At 47.4% G+C, this 17,500-nt stretch overlaps 1 protein-coding gene across 1 annotated transcript; it reads right to left on the bottom strand.

The window, feature by feature from the left end:
- Positions 1–1,312: 1,312 nt before the first annotated feature.
- On the bottom strand, positions 1,313–4,585 carry HMX3 (H6 family homeobox 3). Its single transcript, XM_068689075.1, has 2 exons — positions 3,594–4,585; positions 1,313–3,351 (listed from the first exon to the last, which is right to left on the bottom strand). Exons 1-2 carry the CDS (start codon positions 3,904–3,906, stop codon positions 2,744–2,746), a joined length of 921 nt encoding a protein of 306 aa, XP_068545176.1. The 5' UTR covers positions 3,907–4,585; the 3' UTR covers positions 1,313–2,743.
- Between the last annotated feature and the right edge of the window lie 12,915 nt (positions 4,586–17,500).

The raw sequence follows: 17,500 nt of genomic DNA, 5'->3' as shown, positions 1-17,500 counted from the left end.
CGAGCGCTCCCGATCCTCCCGAGCGGGGCACTTGATGCGGGCTCTCCAGCAGCGATCCCAAAAGGCAGCCCACGGGGCTCTGCCAAAAGGGAAAGGACCTTGCTGGGGAGCCGATGGCGCCCCAGGCTTTTGGGGAACCTATGTCGCCCCCCCGATGCCCCCTGCCCCGACCCCGACCGCCGGCACCGCGCTGTGCAGCCCCCAGCCTGCGCCCAACTTTTTTTGCGCTCTCCCACCTTATTCCCCGCCGCCACCTCGGCAGAAAAACGGGAGGAACGAGCACAAAAACTGGCCTTTAATATTCTTTTATTTCTTTTTTTATTTCTATTTTTTCCTTTAAAAATAAAGCGCCTGCCCCAGCGCATCACTGCGCGGAGCCGCGCAGGGGAGGGGACGGAGCTCGCAGCGAGCTGGGCACGGAGGGGGGGCCGGGGCACTCCGGAGTCGTTTGCTGGGCACTGACCACAAATAAGCGAGCTTTTTCTTTCCTCGCCGTTTGGTAACATCGTGCTATCGCGCAGTAAAAATGGCAAGATGTATTTGCTATTGCAACAATATTTTTAATGAGCTGCAAGCGACTTGTCCCAAAGTTAGTGGTGCAAACAGCAAAGGCATCGCTCTGTTTGTAGGCGACACAGCGAGCAGCGTATTTTGACTCCGAACCTCTGTTTATTTTCCATTTACGACCCATTGCCAGGGTTTTTATCCCAAACGAAAAGAAAACGCGGGACTATCTTCTCGCAGTGCTGCTTTTTATTTTGATTTCTTCGCCCCGAGCCGCTGCCCTGGGCGCTATAAACACGTCCAGTCGGGCCAATCTCGGGGCAGAGGAGAGCGATCCTATCCGGGAATAACCGTGCCGGGGGCAGGAGGCTGAGCCTCGGCCCTGGCTGGGCAGAGCTGGGGGGAGCAGGGCGCTGGGGACCCCCCCGCCGCCCCCCAGCCCCGCCACGGGACGGCGACAAGAAGGGGATGCTCCTGGACGGGGCGCACGGGCCGGCCCCAAACCCATCCCCGACGTGGCCTCCGGGTGTAAAGCAGCCTCTCCCCGCGGGATGGAGGCCGGGAGGCCCAGCACGGCCCCGCTCCGACCCAGGGAACCCCCCTCGGGATCCGGGGCACGTCGGGGCTGGCGGCTCACAGGGCCGGGAGCGGGGCCCCCCCTCCATCCGCACCCCAAAATCCCCCCGAGGTGGGGGTCTCCGGGAGGCCGGCAGGGCTTGCAGGCAGCGTTCGCTTTGTGTTTGTTTGTTTTCTCCGAAGCCACACTTGAAATAATCATAATCACAATAAAAAAAAATGATAAGGAACGGGTTTTATTGATTTTTTTTTTTTTCCACCACGACATTCAGTTTATAACAATATAGGCTGTTTTAAAAATAGGAGCGGTCCCTAACAGAAAGCAAGAGGGCAGGGAGTACAACCGAAGGGGAAAAAATAAACTAAAACTTAAAAAAAAATAACAATAATTAAATAAAAATAAAAAAGAATAGCGACCAACCCAAACCCTTGGGAAGACAGCAAACAATTGTCAGACAACAGGTGAGCAGACACTAAGACAGAGAGGGACTAGAGGTGTCCACTCCTCGCTGGATTTCTGCCTATGAAAATCCACAGACTCGATGGACTTTAGAAGAAAACTGTACATCATATCAAATAAATTAAAATTACCCTAAAGTTGATTGTCCTTCACTTAAAGCGCCCAGCTCTCCGAATCGCCCTCGTTTATTCGTACAAACCGGGCTGATGCTTATTCCCACGCCCTGCTCCTCTCTTTTCGCTTTCCTTCTCTTTCATTTTTATTTGTTTCAATTGTATTTTGTACAACGTGAACGAACGCAATTATACAGTGCTAAAAACCCTTTCCTCACCATTCAAATAAAAGCAGTGCTTTGAGAATCCTCGTACAATATTGCACAGTTCAAAGGTACAATAAGAAGAGTCGGTATTACAAAAGAAATCAAAAGAGTACAGATTTTGTTTTTCCTCCCCCAGATACCGAAATAACTTTACAAGGAAAAAAAAATAAAATAAAGAAAAAAAAAATAAAGACAACTGGTAGGAAAACAAGAATTCAAAGCAAGGATTTAAAATCTCTACGGAACCGATAATAAATAAGCGGCACCCGGTGGTGCCGGGGTGTTCAGCCGTTGGCTGTGAGGCTGTAGTTCTCGCTAGTTAGAAAGTCCCATGGCAGAAAGCGAAAGGTACAAAATATGGGGAAAGAAAGAGGCAAATCGGTGCCGAGGGCTGCCCCAAGGAAAAGCCGCGGTCGCTGGAGTCGGAGTCGCACCAGGGTCGGGAGCCGGCGCGGTTCGGAGGCAGAGGAGAGGTCCGAAAGGGACGGAAATTTTCGCCTTTCCCTTTAGCGTTTGGCAAACCTCGAGGAGTGGCGCGGGATCGTTCTCTTTTTATTCTCCCCACGTTGGTTTTTTTTTTTTCCTTCTTTTTTTTTTTTTTTTTTTTTTTTTTGATACAAAAATAAACCTAAAGCCGCCGAGCCCACCGCGGCTTTCGGCCACGCTCCCAAACGGCGTGACAGCCCCGGGGGGCTCTCCGAGCTCCCTTTTTCGTTCCCCCCCCAACCTCTCCCTGGGGTCCCGGCCGCTTTTTCCGTTCTTTTTCCCCTCCGTCTCCCCCCCCCACACATTCCCCTCACCGGGCCCTCGCCGTCGGGGCCGCGCCGTCGCCGCAGTTACTTACGCGGGGGGCCGGGGGCCGGGGTGGGGGGGACACAGCGGGCTCAGACGGGCCTCAGGAGGGGCACGGAGGTGACCACGGGGTGGGAATAATAGACGGGGTGGGGGAAAGTGAGCAGGGGCTGGGTGCCGGGGGCGCTGGCGGCGGCCGAGCCGCCCTCGGCGCCCGAGTTCTCGTGGTAGAGGATGGGGACGCGGACGATGCGCTGCGCCGCGGCGTGGCTCAGGTTGGCGGCCTCCAGCTCGGCCGCCAGCTGCCTCTTCCACTTGTTGCGCCGGTTCTGGAACCAGATCTTCACCTGGGTCTCTGTGAGGTGCAGCGAGGCAGCCAGGCCGGCCCGCTCCGAGCTGCTCAGGTAGCGCTTCATGTCGAAGGTGGACTCCAGCTGGAAGACCTGGCTGCGGCTGAACACCGTGCGGGTTTTCTTCTTGCGGCACGGTTTCTTCTCCGGGCTCTCCTCCCGTTTCTTCCAGTCCTCCGCGCCCGGCTCCTTCTTGGCCTCCTCCGAGTCGCTCTCCTCCAGCACGATCTCGTCGGGGCTCTTGGAGTCCAGCTCCTTGTGCTCCGCATCCGCCTTGAGCAGAGGCTCCGGGGAGTCCCTGTCGGTGCCCGAGGCTGGGGACGAGTCCCTCAGGAGGGATTTCTCGGCGGCTGGACCGGGGGGCAGCGGGCAGGGGGGAGAGAGGGACACAAAGAGACACCTTCACCACCCGGCCCCGGCGCCCCGTCGGGGGGCAGCGGGGGGGACCCCGGGCCGGGATGCGCGACCCCAACCGCGGGCTCCCCGTCCCCATCCCGTCCCCTAGCCCCGTCCCCATCCTCCTCCCGGTCCCCGCTCCCCGTTCCCGTCCCCATCCCCGCGGCCGCCCCGTCGGGGAGGCGGGGAGCGCTACCTTCGGTGCGGGGCAGGTGGGCTCCGGCCGGGGTGAGGGCGTAGGGGTACCACCAGGTCTGGGCTCGCTCCAGGCAGTGGGCGCTCAGGGCGAAGCGGGGAGCCGGGATGTCGAAGCGGGGGAAGGCGAGGTCGCCCACCTGCGACAGGGCGAAGCCGGCTCCATCCGCCGCCCCTTTGCCCGACGGGGCGAACAGCGGGCGCGGTTGCTTGGGGGCCGCTTTCGGGGGGTCTCCGTTGAGCAGGTTCTTGATGTAGAACGACTCCTTGGGGGGCGGCGGGGCGCTGGGCGGCTCCTGCCCGGTCTCCGGCATCCTCCGGTGCCCGCCCGGTTCCTGCCCGCCCGAGGCGGCTCCCGGCGGAGCGGGGGAGAGGCGAGGCGGAGCGGCGGGGGAGCGGGGCGGCGGGGCCGGCCGGGGGCCCCTCGCATGAGGGGGCGGCAGGGCGGGGGGCCGGGGGGACCCTGGCAGCCCCAGGCACCGGGGGGCTGCTGCGGGCAGGCGGAGAGAGCCGGGGGTCGTCGCTGCCGCCGCCGCCGCCGCCGCCGCCGCTCGCTGCTGCGTCAACCTGGCGCCGGATGCTAATGATGAAATCAAAATGTCATCCAAGTTAAACGCGGGGAGCACACGGCGATTGGGCACGCACGATGGCAAATGGGATTAGGCGGGGAGGCAGCCGGGAGGAGAAGGCTCCGCTCAGCCCCTGCCTGCCCGCAGCTCGCCGCGGCCCCGGCCCCCCTGCGACGTTGCTGCTGCGGCTGGAGGCTCCGAGCGCCCGCCCGTTATTGGCTTTATATAGGCCAATTAGGCAGCAAATGAGGACGGGGCTATTAGCACAAAGGGACACCGGCTCCGCTGAAGCACCACGGGAGAGAAGGGAGCCGAGGGACGCCCCGCTCCCGCCGCCAAAGCGGCCCCGCAGCCCGGACACCCCTCTTCATCCCCGCACCCCAAAACCCGGGGGCGGCTCCGGGCCCATCCGGGCCGAACCGGGCCGGGCCCCCCGGCACCGAGACCGGGGTGCCCGGAGCTCGGCTCCCCCCTGGATATCGCTGCAAAGCCCGGCTCCCCCCCCCCCCAGGCACCTCGGGGCACGGTTTTTTCCCTCCCCAGCTCCGCCGCGGAGCAGCAGCGATTTAGGGGACCCCTTTCCCCTTCCTTGTCCTCTCCTTCCCTGCCCGGCACGGAGCTGCCGCCGCCTCCCCGCCGGGCAGGAGGCGCCCCCTGCCGGGACCGGGCCGGGGGGAAGCGGGCGGAGGGTGAGGAACGGGCGGAGGTGGGCTGGGGAGGGAAGGGAGAAAGGGAAAGGGAAAGGGAAACGAAAAGGGAAGGTAAAGGAAAGGGAAAGGAAGGGGAAAAGGAAAGGGAAAAGTAAAAAAGGAGGGGGGAAAAGAAAGGAAACTAAAGGGAAGGAAAATGGAAAATGGAAAACGGAACATGGAAAATGGAAAAAGAGAGAAAAGGGAAAGGGAAAAGGCAAAAGAAAAGGGAAAAGGAAAAAGGAAAAAGGAACAGGGAAAAGAAAAGGGAAAAGATAAAAGGAAAACTGAAAATGGAAAACGGAAAAAAAAAGAAATTGGAAAGGAAGAAAGAGGGGGAAAGGAAAGGAAAGGAAAGGAAAGGAAAGGAAAGGAAAGGAAAGGAAAGGAAAGGAAAGGAAAGGAAAGGAAAGGAAAGGAAAGGAAAGGAAAGGAAAGGAAAGGAAAGGAAAGGAAAGGAAAGGAAAGGAAAGGAAAGGAAAGGAAAGGAAAGGAAAGGAAAGGAAAGGAAAGGAAAGGAAAGGAAAGGAAAGGAAAGGAAAGGAAAGGAAAGGAAAGGAAAGGAAAGGAAAGGAAAGGAAAGGAGGACCTAGCCTCTTAATTCTGGTGTGTTTCTCAACATTTGAAATACATGTGTGCATCCACTGCAAACATCTGTCCTGGCATATGCAGAGCTATAGACTTGAGAGTGTGTGAGTGTGCTTAGGGAGGCAACAATCTCTACATTTAAATGTTTTAATGCCCTGATCATTACAACTGATTTCTCTTCCTTCTCTTGCTATTCCGTTTCAAAAGCATCCACCTGGCAATTAGAAATAACACATCTTTTATCTGAATCAGATTTCTCAATGGCAATGCTTGCAAGCTATCTCCAGGATTTCTGCTTCCCCCAGAACATTTGGGATTATAAATCCTGGGGAAGCTTCCACTGACCCAATCAAGTAATATTTTTGGCTGCAGCAGGCATGATATTTACTACATACATTCAGTGTACGTGACTTTTCAGAACACTGTTTCTTATGTGACCATTTTTAAACCGTTAGTGTCATTGTAAAGATTAGTTTAGGTAAACTGGGAGTGCAGAAATGAAAAATTAGCCATGCATACTTTGGGGACAGGGTCTCAGCCATTCATAGGAGTTTATAGAAAAACTCTTCCTCTAAACATCCTCTGCTCTTAAAGGAATCGGGCAAAGTAAAAATTATCACGAAATTTTCAAGGAAAGTCCATTTCAGTGGAAATACTCCTCAACTCTGGGCTGCAATGCATAGGAAAAATGAGAGACAGAAAGTGGTTCTTAGACAGAAAACAGCCCAGGGCTCTTGCTTACCACACAATCTGCTGGGTTAAAGCTCTGTTCTGTCTGTTTGCAGCTCTTACCTGAAAAACCAAGGTGCATAGTTTTTTTATAGAAGACCTCAGTGCATTCCCCCATCTCAGGAAAGTTCTTGCTGCAGATCTGAGTCACTCAAACCATTCCGTATTGAAATTCCCACCCTTTTACTTTCCTCTTTAACTTCTTTGGTGACTATCGGGTCCTAATGCCTCTAGTCCCTCAGGGTAAACAACCACCCATAGTGGAAAAAGCTAAGCAGAAAAGAAAAACCAAGCCACTTTGCAATTCTTTATTCTGTATCACACATAATAATAATAATAATAATAATAATAATAATAATAATAATAATAATAATAATAATAATAATAATAATAATAATAATAATAATAATAATAATAATAATAATAAATCATACATATTAGTGTGTTTTATTTTTGTCCCCCTGCAATATCTGGACATCTGATGTTGACTGACCCATCCCCATGCTCAGCAGTGGAGGACCCAGGTGGAATTTGCTTCAGTCTTTCTTCTGTTTCTGCTCCCAGATCCACACTCATACCATTCCATTGTAAACAGATAATTATTATTTCATTAGTGTTCCAATCCAGAATTAATTGGCTAATTTACACATGGATCAATTGTATAAATGTGATGTTTGTGATAGGTGCTTGATATGATTTAAAGTAATTGTTTATTTTCAGGTTTGGCTCGCATTGTATTGCAAAGTGATTTATCTCCTTATTTATCCTGTCTCAGTACTGCCTCTTCTTTTTCATTATTTTTCTAAAGAGGCACACTCTCGCTAGGCTGAAGCTTGCATCTCTACTGCGTGGTTAGTGAGGTTTGCATCTGCCCGTGCTCCAGCAGAAGCTCTCTGACAGCAGCAGGACCTTTCCTGCTCAGCCCTCAACCTCTCCCTAGACCATTCCTATGCTCTCCCGTAGATGGTTGCAGCATTTGGCCTTACAAGTGTAGGGAAACAATAATCTGCCAGAGCAGTACTTAATTTCATGGCTAACTTTAAGCAATTTCTTCCACGGGGAAGGGCTGAAGTGCCTCGTTGCATCAGGGTTTGGATGTTCAAGGGGAGAAGGAAGAAGAGATGAGACCACGGTTGCTAGTTTGCCTCACACACGAATGTTACATACTCAGGAAATTGAAATGAATTCTTCCACCATCAGATTTTAGAGCTGCTGTTATGCTGCCCAAGCAGCTAAAAACAATTTTTGTGAATGCCAGAGATTAACTACAGTAGACTTTGAGCCACCTTCAATGGCTCTCCCTTTCCTATCGCAAATTGTTACATACTATCAGGGCCTCTGTAAAACCGGAGTTATTCAGAAACATCGCACTTCTGCATTTCTCTGCTACTCCTTCAATTGCTCCTTCTGAATGCAAGATTGGAAATAAACAGAGGTTACCCAGAAAAGGGATGCTACTTTCTCATCAGCAGTAAAGTCTGTTGCAGGATGTGTTTGATGAGGATGTTTTATTCAAGACTAGAAAAAACTACCAGCAAGTTATGCTTGGTAACCTACCTGAGGTTTTGCTTGCTTGAGTAGCACAAGGTTGTGTCTGATGCACATAGGTTAGGAGGTGTTTTGGAACATGTAAAGTTGTGCCTTACAATGGTATTTTTGTTCCTTTAAATGCAAGTGTTTGCAGGTCTCTGTTTTCTGGCAGCTTCCTGGCAGGCTGAGAGTCTTTCCTGACAAATATTACAGTTTCCATTCTGAACCTGGTTGCACAGCAGGAGAGCAAGTTGTGTAATTTATGAGAGTTTTGTTTCTGAGGCCCATCACAATCTTGTGTCTGACTCAAAAAGATATCATTTTTAGAGAAAAGAGGAAAATTTTTGAGGTTATGATGTTTTAGTGAAACAAGTTCTGTTGCAAACTGCTGTGTACTTTGGAATAAATCCATGGGGACAGAACTGATGGGCAAATGATGTGATCTAAGTACGGTCTTTATCTCATACAGCACTACACACATGCTCTGTATGAGGTGATACAATGCTCTAAGGTTGTCAGAAACCCGTAGAACATATCCTTTGCTTTTGTCATTGCGACCTGCCCACCAGTCCAGTTTCTAGGAAGTATGATCATGTTTGTGTTGATATTAGCCAGGTGTGCACAGTTTATCACTTTCACAAGCACATTCGCAGAACAGAGATCAGCTAAACACACTGTAGGAAATTTCTTCTGGAAAGTATCATGGGAGGGTTTCAAGGCAGAACATAAGCTGTTCCTTCCTCATCCGAATTAAGCTTTATTGTTACTTGTTTTACCTGTTTCAAAATATGAAAAGACCGAAACATCCAAAGACCAATGGATAGATGGCAACTTGGCATCTTGTGGTTCTAAATCTGAAGATTGGTGCTTATATACTAAGTCATAAACACTGAGCTATCATCTAGAATGTAAGAAAAAAATAAATCAAAAATCAGAACAAACATCTGCACTGGTGAAATCCCAAACAAGCAGATCTCTTTGTGAGATTATGTATTTTTGAATGGGAAAATCACATATTTTTGAAAATGATGAGAATCCTGAAACCAAAGCTGAAAAATGCAGAGAATTTTCAGCCCCTACTGAATTAAAAAAGAAGCGCAAAGCTGTATGGGGACTGTTTCACTGGCCTGACTAGGAAAAAAAAGAGTTGTTATAATCCACACTCAGCCTTCAGCCCTCAGATCCAAATTACCCATTTGCAGAGAGCCAACTGAGAACAGAATAGATCCAATGTTTGTGTGCACAGCAGCTGAACAATGTGCAGTTTTAGGAGTTCTTAAATAATCATTGATTTCAAAAGTGTTACAGCCCATTGACTCAAAAATCAGCTACTTATGAAGAGTCTCGCATTCATATCTGAGATCCTTGGCAATTGTACAAGAGGTATGCTGAACACACATACTGAACATGAGCTGCATTTTGCACTTTATTAAAAGATCTTGAGGTCACCCTAGTTTCCCTAAGCACTTTTGTTATAAATGGCATGGCAATCTGAACCAGCTTGCCCTGAGTCAGCACATCCCCAAAATAGCTCATGATTTTGCAAAATACATGAATGATGGGGCCATATTACGCTTTGGCAAGAGCTTCTATGACAAGACCTCAGCGTGCTTTGCACTTATTAATGAGTCTGTCTTGCCTGCTGGTCCTCAGGGAAGGTTACTCCTCAGGCATGATCAGTGTCTCAGGAATCCCGATAAGCACAGGTGATGTGCACACCACAGGTGGCTCCTTCTGCCTCTTTTGGCTGGGGACATCTCTGCAGGTACACAGACAGCTCAGGTGCTCACATCCCTTCCATGGCATGCAGACTGTTCTACCCATTCTACAAATAAAATAAAATAATAAAATAAAATAAAATAAAATAAAATAAAATAAAATAAAATAAAATAAAATAAAATAAAATAAAATAAAATAAAATAAAATAAAATAAAATAAAATCATTTTCTGGTTTTCTTTTGACATAACATTTCTGTACATTCCAGGAAAAATGTATCCCTAGATAATGAAGTTTCTTATTTCCACTCTCTCTACATTATTATAAATGCCCAAACTCACTTTATAAAGATGTGAGCATCAGAAGAAATGATTGCTCTGGGGTAAGAGTTTTTTCCTCCAAAATCCAATTCCAAACCATTCCTTCTTTGGGGAAGAGCTCTACATTTATGTAGCGTGCATTGTTTTTGTTTGTTTGTTTGTTTTACATGGTTGAAACATTAAAAATCTATTAGAAAGTCAAACACCAAATATATATATATATATAAATATATTTTAGTTAAACAGATATCAGATATTCATTGATATCAGATAGATATAGATATATCTATATGTATATCTATATTCTGATATAATAGATATCAGAAATTCATTGGTAATAATCTTGATTAAAGCAGTGCTGTCTGTCAGGAAAACCCCAGCACCAGAAAGTTTAGATGTAGAGCCAAACAAAATGCACCTAACTTTTTCTTGGTGCCCTGTGGCTACTGGTCACAGAAAACTAGACCCCCTCAAGGACCCCTGAACACAAGCTGTGTCGTGCTGTTTCCCTGCCCAGGTGGGCCCTTGGCAGTGGATCTGTGATTATCCAACTGCTCCGAGGTGTGCAGGGCAGTGCTGGGGGGGTCTGAAGATGGTTGGTGGAGAGCAGAAGGATTAAATCCACTGCAGGGCACAACCTTTGACTCACAGATGCTTGCTCAGCTTCACCAACAGCGTAGCCATCACTGCTGCAGTTACGCCAAAGGGGACTGTACGATTGCCCCTGACAGCATCTCTGAACATTTGGTTCAAGGTGGCAGATAAGACAAATAATAATATGTATTACAAATGACAGAAAGTGGAACAATTTTGACCTGGCATATGCATAAAATGTAATACCTGCAAGCACTTCTGGGTATCTGCAGAGCAATAGGAGTGTCAAAATAAAATTCCCAATATATTAAGCAAACACCATTTCTCCTCATCATCTGATAAGTATTCTTACCGTGTGTTGTTATCGACAGAGTATGAGACCTAAGTTACTCGTGTAATGCTGAATTACTTTCAGTACATTTCCATTTTCCTCTAGATCACCCGTGCCTCAAATATTTCAGTGAGGAAAACTGTAAACAGTACACACGGTGCTGCCACGGGGAGTTCATTACCTGTTACCATGCCTGAGAGCTGCACTGCGATGAGGAACAGAGGATATGCTAAAAGCTTCGAGGGCAAATGTACAGCTGATACTTCTCTGGGTTGTTTTTTTTGGTCGGATGGTTGTTTTTTTATACATTTGTTTTTGGTTTATTGGCAGCAAGGGTTTTTATGGATAAGGGGATAAGACCATCTCTCTATTCCGTTGTAGCGACCATGCCTGTAAAGCGCTGAAGCCGATCAGACTGCAGACCACTGATCAGTTTCCAGACGCCCTTGATAACGCCCTTCACCTTCATACTAAGCTCTGAAATGATAACGTATCGATTGGAATGCTTCACGGCCGTATGGTGCAGGGCATCATTGATAAGCAGCTCTGCACGTGCAGGTGACAGACAAGGCAGGGAGGCAGGCTGAGGCAGCGATGCCACGCTGCCACCAGAACTTCCACCTGGGAACCTTGGGCTACGCACGCTTGGCATTCTTACCAAAAGGTTTCTGCTTCATTCCAGGCAGGCTCCAACCCCAGTTCACAGAGGATGACTGCTGGGATGCTCCTGCTGCTCATTACAACCACAATGATGAAATCGTCCCAAAGCCTGGCAAGCCTCCCTGCCCCACGTGCCCTGCTGCAGCACCACGGCCAGCAGCAGCAGTGGGCAGCACCAGGGCTGCGGGATGTGGGATGCAGGGTCAGGATCCTGTGTGACCATAAGGGTGAGAGGTGGAGACACTCACTGCTCCTATGAGAGCCTGCGAGGATGAAAATAATGAACTGTGTCTAGATCCTGAGGCTACAAGACGAAACTGAGAGCCTTTGGCAACAGCGCCCCGAGCCCTCACAGGCAAATTTGAGAGAATTACATCTTGGTTTATTTTAATATCAAAGCATTTTATAAGAAGACATGGCAATCGTTTCCCTTTCCAACAGTGCTGGCGCATTGCCCTGTTTGTTCTCCAGCTGGCATTTTTTTTTTGTGTGCTTCTCGGAGATATATCAAGGTTTATGCAGTATGCACAACTTGGAGGAGATGGAAAAGACATTGACAATATTAATTGTTTCATAAAGACTGTCAGATAAGAGATGTTTTTTATATCCTTGGTTTAAGCCTTGTTATTGAAAAACCAATACCCTGCCATTTGTTTATACTTTTCTTGCCATGCAAGGCAGATATATTAGAGTGAATGAAGCTAATAAAAGGCTATAGGCAGCATTTTCCACACTCAACTTCTAGGCATGGCCTCTTTTTTGGCATAAAACTGTCTTTTATTTTGGAATGTTATAACCATTCCACCTCCCTGTAAAAATGAGTGAAGAATCAGATGTAAAGGGCCAAAAAGAAAGGATTTAGGTGAGCCCTTCTTCACAGCTGCAATTCCACTGGCATCACAACCCTATTTATGTGATTAGCTGCTGATGCAGAGGGGTGAAGAACTCTAACAGCCAACCCATGGGTGTGAGAGCTCCCTCAGAGGCTAAGGGCCAGCACAAAAAATAGCTCTTGCTTGCAGTATTCTTATTTGGATCCAAGAAGTTAGCTGCAGAGTGAGGGGTCCTGAGGGTGGAGAGGAGCCCCAAACTCTCCCAAAGGCAGTGCATGACCCACAGTTTCAGACTACGAAAATGCTCTGTTAGTTAGTTACTGGAGATCTTGCAAACCTTCTCCATCCAAGCAATGGTAAAAGTAAGTCTTAAGAAATCTGTTTGCATTGCAAGCATTTTACTCCTAGCAGCTTCTAATTTTAGTCCCTGTAGGAAGGAAGAAGGAGGTGGACTTACCTGTCTTCATTTAAAAAAAAATATTTTTTATCATGTTCTACCTAATGTCACGTGCAAAATAAATACAATGCTTGAAAATCTTCTAAACAAGAGTTTCAGTGCTATTGTGTTCTGTCAAATCACTGCTATGGTGTTAGGAAGACACACAGCATAACAGAAAATGAAACTCAAGTCAAGAAGAAAGGAAAAAAATGAGATGCCAATATTCAACAATCTCACAGAAATTTGTAAATCTCACAGAAATTTGTAAAAATATACCATTCTACCCAGCATGAGAAAGCTCCATTGCAGTCTTGAGTTACTGCAGCAGGACACCAAGAGCCACAGTAATCATTAAAACATCTTCCATAAGGGCTCCCTGGGTTTCACCTTCATCCATGCACACGGAATATGGAGCCTGACATCCTGGTCTTCCCAGCAGCTCTGTAGGGAACATTTCCTACATTTTCAGGATGTTTCTGTGCACATAGAAAGGTCTGGTCCTGTGGTGTAGGCACAAAATTCAGTACTAGAGGAAGTGCCAAGGCATAGGTTTTTCTCTATTTCATTTTAGCTCCAGAGTGGAGGAGGCTTTTGCTCAGCAGCCATATTTATTCCACATTTTTTTGTTATTTGGACTACAGTAAATTAGGAATACCTGACTTCTTCAGCAGAAGGTTTTTAAGAACATGTTGCAGAAAAATAGAAGCTAGCTGAAGAAGGCAAAGGAAGAAAAGCCATAGCCATGGGCACTGCTGGGGTCTTCTTATTCACCTCCCAGACGGCAGGCCCAAGGGGAGCCTCTGCACACCCGGCCTTCAGTGCTAGCTGGGTTGGTCACCTGCATATGTGAAGAAAGCAGTAAGAATAAATGTTGTCTTAGATGTGCTTCACTAATTTTCAGCTGCTTGTCACAGTTCAGCATTATAATTCATGTAGCATTTGCACTTGGGAGAAGATTAAAAGGACCACCTTGATCTCAGGGGCTGGACTGGAAGGCCTCCAGGAGCACCTTCCACCCTAAATTTCCTGGGATGATTCCAGGCACCGATCCGATTGAGAAAGAGCATTTGGGCCACCCAAGAAACGGCACAAGTTGAAAAACCACACTTCATGGCAATTTCAGTCTCGAGTGCCAGAAGAAATAACGCTTGAAGGACGTCCTTTTTTCCTGCAAGGCCTACACAGGCAACAGGGGAGAATTTCTCTACATCGGTGCAAAAGCAAACACGATCATTGGCAGTCCTCTTGTAAAAGTATTTATCTTAGTCACATTACTCGTGCCATTAGATTCTGATTTCTAGCTCCATTGTCACAGGGAAAAAAAAAAAAAACACAACTGCCATTCATGGCAGCAAAGCTGACACAGCAATATGCTTTCTGCTGCTCACAACATCTGTTGAGCTAATGTGAAACAACACAACCCAATTCCATTTCCAGCCACGCACGTGTTTGCATTTCTCCTCGACCTGCCAGTTCTAATGGCTCACAATTAAATAAAAGCCTTCCTCGTTCTCCGGGTTTCCTTGCCCATCCTCCCGCTGAGGCTCCGGCTTTAATTTAGCCCCATTACCTTCCCATGGCAGCAGACTGTTATGGCAGGCAGCAGGATTATGACTCATCATGTACTGTGGGAAGTAATGATCATCCAAAAAGCAAACGGAGGTGGGCAGTGAAGGAGAAATCACTTATGCAAATAGAAATATTTTCAATAATGATCAACAGCGTGAGAAAGAATATAGGAAAAATTACATTAGACCGAGGAGCTTCATTTTTAAAATGTTCCCTAAGTGCTAGAAATCTTCCCATCTTCATTTTTCCCTTTAAACTCTGTCATTTGTACAGCCTATTAACCTTTAACTTTATGACTATCCTAACGTGAAATACTGGCAGCATTTAAGTCTGAGAATACTGGAGACCTGCCTTCCTGGTTGGCAACAGAGGTGAAGCGCTTTCTTTTAAATCAGTCATTTTTAATATCAGTCATATACACACAGCATCAGAGACACTATTTTTAGATTCACGTGCGGGCATTACTTATAATGAATGCTCTACAGACTCCAGCTATCTTTCTTCAGTGGTCTTAAAGTTTCCTTCTTGCCTGTCCTCTCACAGGTTGTCACCCTAATTGTAGTCTTCAATTCTGTTTAAAAGTAAGAGAGCAAATCAAATTAAATCACTTCCTTCAAACTCCCGCTTTCCTGATCTTAAACAGACGATATAAAATTAATTATTTGTGTTTACGAGAGCTCCTGGGGAGTCGAGCCAAGGCTGGGACTTCATTGTCTGAAGCACTAAACCACTGCTGCTCCAGCCATTTCTGCCCTGAAGACCTGGCAAGTCTAGATGGGGCAGGGAAGGAAAGGGTGATTAAGTGATTTCCAAAAGGTGGTAAAGATGAAGTGGCTTATCTGAGTGGCGTGTGCTGGGGCCGTATCGATTATAACTGCAGCAGAGGATGTAAGCAGTTTAATGTGGAGCTTGTTTGGTTTTAATTGTTATCATTATTCCAAACCACATGAGTGACAAGGGCTGCTCAGACCTGGGGATGGGAACTTCTGTTGTCTGTAACTCAGTAATTAAGAAGCACCCAAGGAATGAGAGTGTTTATGGCCAGGGCTGATTGCTGGGAGGCTTGTGTGGAGGTGGTAGCTCGCAGAGGTGTGCTGTTAGCCTAGGAGCATGGACAGGAGGTGCCAGGGCAGCTGCTGGTGGCAGTCCTGCTGCCACCCTGCTGTGGCATGGCCCTGCTGTGGGCAATGCTGTGGCCTGGGAGAGCTTCCTAAAAGAGGTCTCAGCTAGAAAGGGCAGCTAAACCCTCCCTAAACATCCTCCCTAAACAGTCCCTAAGCACAGACGTTTAAATTCAGTGATATGAACATTATCTGTATACACCATCACAGATTTCCAACAGACCAACTATAGATACTTGGGTTAAATAAAACTTTGCATTAAAGCCAAAAGCAATAGTCACAAAGAGGTTTGAATAGGAGGTACCAAATCAATACCTGGGGTTAGACATTTACCTGTCCCCGTTTTCTTCCAGAGTGACTCCACCTCCTCCAGTGAAGTTGCTCCCGATTTACCCTCTAAGAAAGCAGGCTCAATCACAGAGCTTTTTCACCATGCACTGCTGCAGTGGATGCAGTAGTGTGTCACTGTGTGATACACCGCTGGTGGGACAGTGTCACGATAGCCACAAAGTTTTCTCACAATAATGATAAGGGGATGGCACTCCCCTTATGAGTGAAGGATGTGGGCAAGGGACACGGATCAGCAACTATGCTGGAGGATTTCAGGTAAATGAAAGCCCTGTTTGGACCTGCAGATTTCACTCTAAAGGAAATTATTTTCTGAGTTTTCATTCCTAAGAGCAGCTAGCTAGAGAAGTAGATCTCTTCTGGGATCCTCTGCTCTCAGGACAGTTCCCCTGAACCTGGAAAAGGCCTCACTTCTTCCCCTCCTACCCCTGCCTCACTTCTGGGTAGAAGTGAGAAAGCAGCTGGCCAGGGGGTTGGGTAGGCTTGCTGGGCCACAGCCCAAATTCAACCAAGGAAAATAAATACATGGGCAGTTCTGAGATTTGAGCAAGGCCCAGCCAAAAGAAGAAGAGCAGAGTTAAGCTTGCTTTTGCATCCTACTTGTGCCCTGACTCCAGCATGTCCTTTCTGTTTGTATAAATGAATTTGTAAGGAGATAGAGGAAGCAGACAGCTTTTATGTTGGTGTCTACAGATATTTCTATACTGTGCAACAGACTCGGGCCCAGATGTCCATGAAAAGGACCCTGTCAGGCTGCACAGGCAGGCTGCACGGTGCTGGATTTGCCCAGGTCACAGTTCAGGTGGCACAGCCTGCATGCCCACAGCCCAGCCACCACGCTCCCCAAAACTTCAGTGGGATTCAGGCCTCTAGTCACGGAGCTGCTTTTCTAAACTCCAGCTGGGTTTAGAAACACGTTTAATTTAGGCGCGCTCTTGGGCCCTATTGATTTTAATGTAACAATCATATGTTTAAAACTTAGCATGTGCTTAATTGCTGCGGTGAATAACAACAGACTGATGTTGGAGCTTATGTGCCTTGCTGACCTGGTGTCTGAGAGATGTTGTACCAGCCCCGTGACAAGGGAATCCAGGGGACGGCAGTTGTCACCAGCTTGAAGTCAGATGATCCCCGATTCTTGTTTTGTTTTGGAAGAACACCTTGTTTCCTAAACAGAAGGGAAGTCTAAATTAATTTGGAAGCAAAATTATATAAAGCTTCTTGTTCATTTAGCTCCTATTCTTGTCGTTGTTCTTCATTGTTGTCATTGTTGTTGCTGTTGTTGTTTCATTTTTGGCATTTACCTAAAGTTTTCATCTTTCCAGGTCTTGTTTTATGGTTAGTATAGGGCCAGCCTGAAAGATAATATATTGTGACTGTTATATTATTTATTTCAAAGCCAAGTTATTGATTATTGCACGCTGAAAATGACAAATGGCATCTTAGAAAGGCACGGTCAGCGAGTTCTATTAAAGAAATGATAGTATTGCTCATGGATTGTTAAAAGGTTCAGTTTAGGTACTTTATAGGTTTATATCCATCACTATTTAATGACCAAATGATGAAAAATATGAGTCACGGGAACAATTTCTTTCTGTTGCAGTTTTATGGTTAAGCAGTTAGCAAAATAAGAGAATTTTCTGTGCTAAGGGTTTATGCACCCAGACCTTGTAACACGTAATCTAGTAATGAGTTTGATTATTTTAAAGGCAATGATTCAATATGGGTGCACCTGGAGCACCAGGTGAGCACAAAGCCCGGGTGCACTGTGAGTGATGAGAGTGGGATGAATCCTTCTCCTGCAGGGCTGGTACCCGTGTGGCAGAGGGATGTGGGCAGGCAGGAGGGGTGTGCAGGGTGCTGCTCCAGGC

The sequence above is a fragment of the Anas acuta genome, chromosome 7 (assembly GCF_963932015.1).
Source record: "Anas acuta chromosome 7, bAnaAcu1.1, whole genome shotgun sequence".
In the NCBI taxonomy this organism is placed as follows: Eukaryota; Metazoa; Chordata; class Aves; order Anseriformes; family Anatidae; genus Anas; species Anas acuta.
This window is presented reverse-complemented; position numbering and strand designations above follow the sequence as displayed.

Bases quoted from the DNA above. Each gene is read 5' to 3' on its own strand.
- HMX3 (XM_068689075.1), bottom strand. From the start codon at position 3,906: ATGCCGGAGACCGGGCAGGAGCCGCCCAGCGCCCCGCCGCCCCCCAAG. The intron at 3,352-3,593 runs GTAGCGCTCCCC...CCCCCGGTCCAG, and splicing joins CCACCTGCCCCGCACCGAAG to CCGCCGAGAAATCCCTCCTG.